This window comes from Buteo buteo, chromosome 19 (assembly GCF_964188355.1).
Source record: "Buteo buteo chromosome 19, bButBut1.hap1.1, whole genome shotgun sequence".
Taxonomy (NCBI): Eukaryota; Metazoa; Chordata; class Aves; order Accipitriformes; family Accipitridae; genus Buteo; species Buteo buteo.
This window is the reverse complement of record NC_134189.1, coordinates 14,924,111-14,933,177: the sequence shown is the minus strand read 5'-3', so window position 1 is coordinate 14,933,177 and position 9,067 is coordinate 14,924,111. Positions and strand designations below refer to the sequence as shown.

Genomic DNA, 9,067 nt, shown 5'->3' with positions numbered 1-9,067 from the left:
TCAGTGTTTCATGAGCCACGAGGGAAAATATGAGAAAATGCAATATTAATTTAAAACAGCAATACTTCATATTGACTACAAACCAAACTAACAGCAAAGTTCATCCATAATTTAATGACAAAGCCGCAATTTTTTTCATGGCGCTAGATTAGCGTAACTGAACAGATTTATGTACATTGCCGAGAGCCAACACAAAAACATTTGGAAGATATTCTATGAAAATGAAGAAAGCAATCCGAATGTTTCCCAATGAACCCTTAGTAATAGCTACATATATTTGTGTTAACATGCTATTTATTTGGTAGTTTTTCTACTAGTTATCGAGTATCATCTCAGCTCTCAGAGCAGTGCTGGAAGGAAGGGCAAAAAAGTAAACCAAGTCACTGATGGGCTGCTGTTCGAGACAAGGATCCAGCTCTGACCAGGTGTGCTCTGATCTAGAGCAATCCTCACTGCCCGGCTGGGCTGCTCTTCTACAGCAGCAGCAAAGGCTGTAGTCCTGAGCTCAAGAACCCCTTCCTTACTGCAGGAGTCGTACCAGAGGAGTCTGTTTCCTTGTCCGTGTCACCAATGGCATGATCTGCTCTACAGTTAGTAGACACTTGGACTCAGTTGCACAAAGGTGCTCAGAAGATGAAATGCCAATCATTTCCATAGGATGATTCAGAGACTCCTAAGCGACCTTCTGAAATCAGGTCTTTGTCATCTTTTCTTCTCTCGTGAGTCTCATTAAACCCCATGCCCAAATCCTGTTTTGGAAGTTGTTGAAACCTGCAAAATTGTCATCTATAATGGGATTTCCAGCTTCGGAAATAAAAATACCCCACCTTCAGCATTCCTTTCCTGTTCATACATCCTTTTCACGTGTTATCTGTCAGGCCTGCAGTGTCACGCCAGTCCTATCTCCCACCTTTCGGGAAGCAAATGCCATTGGCTTTCACAACAAAAACACCTCCAGAAAACACACCATAAGCATCCAGAATGAAAATGATAAGCCAGTAGAAGCGCTTGACAATAAACAGGTAGCACCCCCAGACCAGACAGAAAGAACACTCTGGACTTCAGCAACAATTAGATATCTTATTAAGCCAGTAAAGTAGTATTTAGTGGTACTTAAAATTGTGAGCCTTTCTAAAATACTTCTGTCAATTGTAACTGTACCTCTGTTAATCCATCCTGAAACAACATTTTGCTTTAACTTAAGAGTCTGTGACTTCATCTACATTTCCAGTTGTTCACATTCCTATTTCATTATCTGCTCCTCAGCCATTAGGGTTTCTGGTGCACGGGGGTAGCCTGAAGCTCTGACTGCAGACACTGGCTGACTGCAGGCATTTACCAGACCATAAAAGAACCAAAATTCTTGCTCTGGACCATTGGTGGGCATCTTCCTAAGCAAAAAGGGATGCAACCAGGTGTGGATAACAGGGGAGCTAAGCCAGCTATATCCCTTGCACCATGAGGTGCCAGCCCACCTTCCAGACCCTGGTGTAAGCACACAGCCATGGACTCGCAGCCGCAGTTGCCATGTTCCCAGCGGGGCTGGGCCCCGCTCTTCAACTGCAACACGTCCGCAGTGCCTGGGCTGACCGAGGGAGAGCAGGTCGCCTGCTCTGCCCTATTACAAGGCACAGTGTTGCCCCTAGGAGTCATAAAGCCACAGATGAACTCACCGGTGACTGTGGGTAGATACACTTCATTGCTTTGACACCGTAGAAAAGGAGGCTACAAAAAGGAGGGAGTTTCCCTCAGCTCTACTCCAACCAATATTTCCCACAGGCCAGCTATCCGCTTGTGCCGGGACTGCTCCTTTTCCTGGTAAAACAAGAATAATATTTTTGAGTATACTGAAGTGCTATTTTCCAAAATGAATTAAGGCTCTGAAGCACTATGACTCACCAAACATGCAAGGCACAAGAGGGAGAAATCTAAGAAATGTGGCTCTGGTGGGGAGGGAAAGGGATGCTCCTGATTTCTGCTGGATCAGGCTGAGTTCAGACTGACAGCACACAGACCATCTGGGAGCAGATGCCGCGCACCTTCGGCTTTGCTTCCCCTCTCCCAAATTTTCAGAAGACGGAAGGGCAGAAAAGGAACCTGCCCCATCATGCAGGCAGTCAGTCACGTGGTGGTCTTCACATGGGAAAACCTTGAGCTCTTTACCTATGCCAGGATAATACCCATGAGCACATTTTAGGATCAGCAAATGTGGCAAAACCACTGAGAAAATGTCTTCCACAACTCCCAACAAACCATTGCTTACGACAAAGCAAGGTGGTCCTTGGTCTATAGGACTAAAACCGAAGGCTTTCAAAACCCATTTTGGGTAGACCCCCAACCTCGCAAACCCATCAACATTATGTATGAGAAGCACAGTCAGTACAGAGAAAGCAAACAGCAACTGAGGCGGTCCTGGACCAGCCCTGGGGGTCTCAACCATTTGAAACCCTTGCCTGTGTCCATGATTAGTGTTTACTAAATTCTTATGCCCTGGCACCAATAAGAGACTTCAGCGCAAGCAGACTGCACAGCCACTAGGATTTTTAATGACCAATAAATTATCTGCTGCTTTGGAAAAGCCAGTTATCGTATTTAATTTGACAGCCCCATGCAGGGTGAATTCCATAGACACAAAACAAATGTCAGGCCTCGAGACTAACACACATTTCTCCAGATGCAAAATAGACACTCACCAGTTGCTCTCTTAGGAGGATGGAAAAAGCTAATCCCTCTAAATTATGTAAACCAAACGAGAATGAAGGCTTAAAGCCTCAGCATTTACTTTTAACAAGTAAAGCATAAACCACACTACTGCTTTCACATCTGCCTTCGGATTTTTTTTTTTTTTTTTTTTGCCTTTGAATGATATGCAGTACAACTATTTTAAGATCTGCTCCTGAGTGTCTGCAGCTGGCACAGCTTGGAGGGAAAATAGTAGGTGCTCCTTTCTCCTCAGGACTGCCACCCTGCCCCCTAAACGCTTATCGTGCTCTTGCAGAGAGGCTTGGATCACAGAAGATCTTTTCGAATCCAACTTTTATTTAATTTTGCATCAAGAAAGACAGCGAAGGGAGAGCTTTCTCTTTTACTCATCTTGTATCTCATTCAGATCTGGGCTGGAACAGAAACAGAGGAGGAACATCCACTGAACTCTTAAGTGCTTTCCAGCTCTGGTTCACATCTGTTACTAATGTATCTTTACATTACCGGATAGTTTAATAAACAAGGAAGTAAGAGTTGTCCGGTGAATTTGATCCTATCATTTCGGAACTCGATCCCTGGCTCTGACACTAGCCTCTTGGAGGGACTGATGTAATTACACGGTTCGTTTTCCCCATTTGCAAATTGAAATAACAATGCTTTCCTTTGCCATAAGCCATGCTGGGATGCAGGGAGGAAGAGCGCGGTGGAAAAAGCTGGTGCTACTGGGAAGCGGTCTGATGAGGCTGCAACCTTATGTGGCTTTGCTGTTCTGCTTGTCAGGACAGGGAGAGGCTACCTGGCTCTGTGCAGAGTTCTGCGGGGTGGCACGGGAGAGCAGCACTAAGTGAGTAAGAGAGGACTTGAGCTGTTAAATGAAGCTCTGGAGCAGACTTGGCTGGGCCCGCTAGCGAGCGCTTAGACAAAATTTACGCGTGCGAACGGCAGCCGTCGGCCCGCATAATTAAAGGCTACGTTACCGTCAAACACGCCGAATTAGAGGGCTGCGCTCCTTCCTCCGGGAGACCGCGTCGGGCACCGGCTGACGCCTGCAGGAATCTACACCCAGGGCACGGCGCCACCTCGCCCGGCCCGGCCCGGCCCGGCCCGGCGCCCCCCCCGCTCCCCGCCCTCCGGGGCCCAGCGGCCCCGCGCCCGCCGCCCTCCGCACCGCACCGCACCGCACCGCACCGCACCGCACCGCGGAGGGGCTGGCGTGCTGCGCCCGGCGGCCGGCAGGGGGCGCCGCAGTGCCGCGCGGCGGCCGGCAGGGGGCGCCGCAGTGCCGCGCGGCGGCCGGCAGGGGGCGCCGCAGTGCCGCGCGGCGGCCGGCGGGCGCTGCGGGAGCGGGAGCCGCCGCCGCCGGGCGGGCGGACGGACGGGCGGCCTCTCCGCATTGTGCGGCCGCGCCGCTGCCGCCGGCGGGAGCGCGGACGCGCCCGGGGCCGGGCCGGGCCGCGCCTCCCTCGGTCGAGCGCGGCGGCGCAGCCCGGGCACCGCCGAGCGCGGCCCCTCCGCGCCGCTGAGCCGTGCGCGCAAGGAGGTGAGCGCCGGGCGGAGCTGTGCGCGCCCGCGGGGCTTCTCCGCGGGCGCGGGGAGGAGGGAGGAGCGCGGGGGGGAAGGTGCGGTGCGGGGGTATGGGGGGGGCACGGTGCCCGCTACGCGCGGGGCCGCGGCGGTGCCCGCAGCCGCGGGAGCCGCCCTGCGCCGGGCGGGCGGCACCTGCCGGGAGGCGGCCGAGGAGCCGGAGCCCGCCCGAAGTTACGGGGCAGGCGGCGGTGAATCGGCATCTACCGGGGAAACGGACAAGATACCGGCGGGCGAGGGGCGGGCGGGGGCGCGGAGCGGCGGGTCGTGCCGCGCGGCGGGCGGCCGCGGGGGCTCGGCGGTGGGTCAGGTACCGGCGGGCGGGCGGGGGCTTTCGTGGGAGGGAAATAGCGGTGTCCCCCTCCCAGCCCGCTAGGGGATGGGGCTCCCGAAGCGCTCTGCGTTCTCGCTGTTGATGCGAAGCGAGCGCGGTCTGGTACGTGCTCTTAGGCGAAATGAATCAGGAGCATAAAGGCGTCAGAGATGAGTTGGGACCCTTCTCTAAGTGCAGTGTCTTCACTCTTTCTTTTTACAAGCTGCCTTTTTTTTTTAATAGGCAAAAGCCGCAGGCTTTTATTTCAAGAGACAACTTTTAAATGCATTTTGCTGTAGACCGGGTAATATTAATGTAGAGAGCTTCCTACGTCACTATTAGAATTTACGGTTAAAGCGGACACTTTAGCACAGCAGCAAACCTTCATAACAGGTTGCATTCGCAAGTAAAGTTCTACCCCGTTTTAAAGGGAGACCAAATTTTTGATGTTTTAGTCAGGGCTGAGGATCATCATCACCATCACAGTTGCCATTTTTCGCCCAAGATCTTAAAGCATGCTACAATGACGGGTACTATTATAATTTTTACTCTCCGGGTTAGAGAAATCAAGTAGAAGAAGTGTCAGGTGACTTGCTCAAGGTCACGCAGCAAAGCTGTGAATATAGATAATTCCCATGTGGCCTATTAAAAGCATATTACCAGAAATTCTGGCATCCTTTTTCTAACCCCATGCTTTGCCGAATGTTTATGTATGAGCTGAGGCAGCTTAAACAAGGAGCACTGGAGAACTTCTGCGTACGGATTTGTTTAGCAGAATGGGCAAGGTACAAGTGCTTAGAGGTTTTTAGGCAACTGCAGCTGAGTAATTGAAACCTTTCTGGAACTAGAGGGCTTGAGGAAAGATCAGGTCTCTGCAGGCACTATTAGTGAGTGCTTGTGGCTTTTAAATACATTCTACAAGAACTAATTCGTTGGAGTTGAGGCAAATACAGTAAATACGAGCAATTGCAGCTGAAAGAGAAAGAAAGAATAAGGAACCTTGTGAGGCAGGTACTCTGGGATAAGTGCCTTTTGCAATATTACGGTGCCAGTGTGAAACAAGCAGCGAGAGCTAGAAAGCTGAAGGTAGGTTTTGTATGAGCAGTGCCAAATGTGTCAGTGGTGTTACTGCAGTGTTTAAAGTGGGAACGTAGCATCAATTATCATGATTATTTGAAAAGAAAAAAGGGGGGTTGAGGGAGAGCCTGGCTCCTTGCAGCTCCATCCTCGTGGTGTTCTTCCCCAGGCTCTGCATTGACGTCACAATGACACGGTGAAGCCGAAGACAGGAGCTGGGAACAGTTCTTCTGCTTCACTTTTGATAATCGGGTGAATTTGTCACCGCTCCCTTCCTTCCAGCATGGCTAAGAGCGCAGAAGTGAAGCTGGCGATCTTTGGTCGAGCTGGCGTGGGCAAGTCAGGTATGTTTGTCGTCTGATTTTTTCTTATGCTTGTCATCAGGTAACTTTTTGCTCCCTGTGTGCAGACAAACTCTTTGTACAAAGGGACAGCTCTGACTTGATTCTTGTCAGGGAAGTCAGGATCAGGCCAGGAGTTCTCTCTGCCTTGCTTTCCACACTATTTTCTCCAGGTTCTCCAGAATAAAGTACTTTTATTGCTTTAAAAAAAACCTAACCAACAACAACGAAACAAACTTCCCACCCCAACTCAATCCCACTTCTCATTGAGTGAGTAGCAAGATTGCTCTTTTCCATTGGAACAGAATTAGTAATATTTAATTTGTCTCTTCATATGAAGGTATCTATATTATGCTCCCTATCCTCCAAGATAAGATCCTCTATTAAATATTGGGTGACTTCTGTAATAGCCCTAATTCTGGTTGATTTCAGTGATGAATTTTTATTCTCAGTGCTCTCTTGTATTTACATATTTAGCTGGAAACCAAGAAAATATGATGTGTAAAGTTTGCATTTGGAGAGATCTTTTGAGAAACAAATGTAGTCTGGTGAGTTCATATGGTAGAAACACAAGGGGGAGGCATAAATGTTAAAAATCCATTTCTACAGACAGCCTTTCCTTTGGTGAGACAAGGAGCATAACGCGAAGGTTGCAGGCTCTCTCGGGTACTTCAGTGGTGTTGCATTAACTTGACAGCTCCAGGACCATCCCAACATGTCCTTGCACCACAGGCTTGAGGAAATAAAGAGACTGAGTCTAATCATACTCCTGTACCGGCTTGGGAATTCTAAGGTACTGTTTATTTTAGAGAAATCTGCACAAGACAAGCCAGGAGGTGGGATGTACTGGTAAGAGCATTAGGCTAGACTCTCAGCTGCTGTCAACCAGCTCCAGTTCCCCAAAGTAACTTTTGCATTAGAAGGGCCAAGGTTCTGGCCCATAAACGTATTATAGCTTTACAGGCCAGATAGTTTTGTTAACTTCAGAATGGGTTGTTTATAAAAGTGCTTTTACCCAGAAGGTATTTTACCAGAACACTCTCAGTGAAGTAGCTCTGTCAGCCTTCAGGAAAAAAGGCGTATGTGAGGCAGAGGTTGTTAGAGATTATACCGCTTACACAAAGACAATGCAGATTGAATTCTACCTTTTTGAATAAAATACCTGAGGGAATGCTGATAATATACTGGGATAAGTTTAAACTGTTCCTTCTCCCCTGCTGTGCTCACCCCACCCCTCTTTTGTATTTGTATTTCACTGTCCCGTCCAAGTTTTGTGAGTAACTTCAGTGGTTCTTGCTTTGGTTTGTCTTACATTTGGTTGACGGTTTCTGTGGTTGTCCAGTCTTTTGGCTGGATTCAAAATAATGCAAGAGCATGTTGAAGTATTTGCAGGAAAACTGAAACACTAAGAGACTCCCCTTGCCTGATATTCCTAATCATTTGACAGCTTATATTTAAAAAATACAAAACTACCAGTTAAGTGCTCAGTTAAAATGCCTCACCAGCATAGGATCAACAAGAACCTTTTTCACCTGTTATATCCTTTTTGTAGACTTGAATATACTAGGATTTTATGGTAAAAATGTTTTCCTGTAGTCCTGGAACCGGGCAGGAGATAATTTTTAATGAAAAGCCAATAAAAACATCCTAGTCCTTCAGAGTCTTCCCCCTGTCTCTTTTCTTTTTCTCCCATTTGAGATGCAAAGAAATATTACAAAGATCTGACTAACGTCCCCTCTTTTTGACTGTGACCACGCATGTGAAATTGTGTGGAAATGAAGGCGCAAATAAGTGGGCAGCACAACAAGGTGAATTTAGGAGTGTGGAGACACTACAGACTGCAGTCGGCTACCTCAACAGAGCAGCAACTGTGCCTCCCAGAATCTCCAGCTTGCTTATGAAAACCCCTCTTGTACGTTCCCATAAAAGGATCCAGTTTCAACAGCTCGGCCAACTCCAGAGAAATAACGGGCGGGGGGGGGGGGGGGGGAAGTGTGTCTGAAAATACCGATTTGCCTGTAGCCAACAGTAGCAACAGTGGGAGCTGTGGAAGTGCTGTTACACCTTTGCTAAAAGCAGAGCCGGACAGCAAGTAGTCTCCAGATAGCTGGGTTTGGCGGATAAACACCCTACTAGATTAGTGTTGATAGTGTCTTTTTTTTAGTGTAGCTGTGCAATTCCCTATCCCTGTGACCAGTTTGTAATACATTGTTGAGACAGGATCCTGTGGCCATAGGTTACTAGAGTAGGCTTGGCCAGACAGCTGCAAGATAAGCCAGACTCCAGAAGCAAGAATGCAAGGCAGAACGCTGGAGCACGCTAGATATGTGCAATGAAAAGGAGACGTTGGGTGATGAATAAGGCCACTGTAATTGCCAGAAAGTCATGCCAAAATATGGTCACTGGCTTGCTTGCTTGGCTCATCTTCATTTGCTGAGGAAGAGCCAGACATTAGGTTCTTAATCTGTAAGAGGCTTCACCACCTGACGGCATCTGTGAACTTACAGACACGTATTGTAATATCCTGGAGAGGCTCCTCTTCCAGTTCCTGACCAGGACTTTGGATCAGTGAGTCAAAGCAGCTATGAAGAAAGAAGTGTTGTGCTTCAGGACATGCAGAGAATTAAAGCTGTCCCTCATACACTGTGAAAACCAATAGAACTGTTACCATTAGTGAGAGCTGAGGAACATCCTTATCTCATCATTAATGCTAGACATCTGTTTAACGGGGTGCAAGACTGCTTGTTCTACTAAGTAGTCCCAGCTAATCCAAGGCTCTCCCAACATGAGGTGGAAAACCAGAACACTGTTCACAAGTCAGAATAGTGATAGCATCTCAAAAAAGAGTTAAAGCCAGGGAAAAGAAAACTTCTCTCCACATTCTTGCTGCTTGTCACGTTTCCATGGTTCAAAGGTTTAAAAAACAAATGGGGGGAATTGCAAGTCTGAGTGCCAGCTCTTTGCTGTTCTCCTTCCTTGCCTTGTCTCCTCCTGCCTGCTGGAGAAGGCCAGCAGAATTGCTAATCAACTCACCTGTCCTGTTTTGGTT

The 9,067-nt window shown here is 48.4% G+C and overlaps 1 protein-coding gene across 2 annotated transcripts in view; it reads left to right on the top strand.

The window, feature by feature from the left end:
* Positions 1-4,078: 4,078 nt before the first annotated feature.
* The window catches only part of RERG (RAS like estrogen regulated growth inhibitor), a 110,265-nt gene continuing 105,276 nt past the window's right edge, over positions 4,079-9,067 (top strand). Inside the window, exons 1-2 of one of the 2 annotated variants that reach the window (XM_075051298.1) lie at positions 4,079-4,243; positions 5,847-6,021. In XM_075051298.1, coding sequence (XP_074907399.1) covers positions 5,961-6,021 — 61 coding nt within the window. In that variant the 5' untranslated portion in view covers positions 4,079-4,243; positions 5,847-5,960. Of the gene's footprint in view, positions 4,244-5,580; positions 5,687-5,846; positions 6,022-9,067 lie in introns of those variants that run through there. The other variant, XM_075051301.1, reaches the window with a different exon arrangement.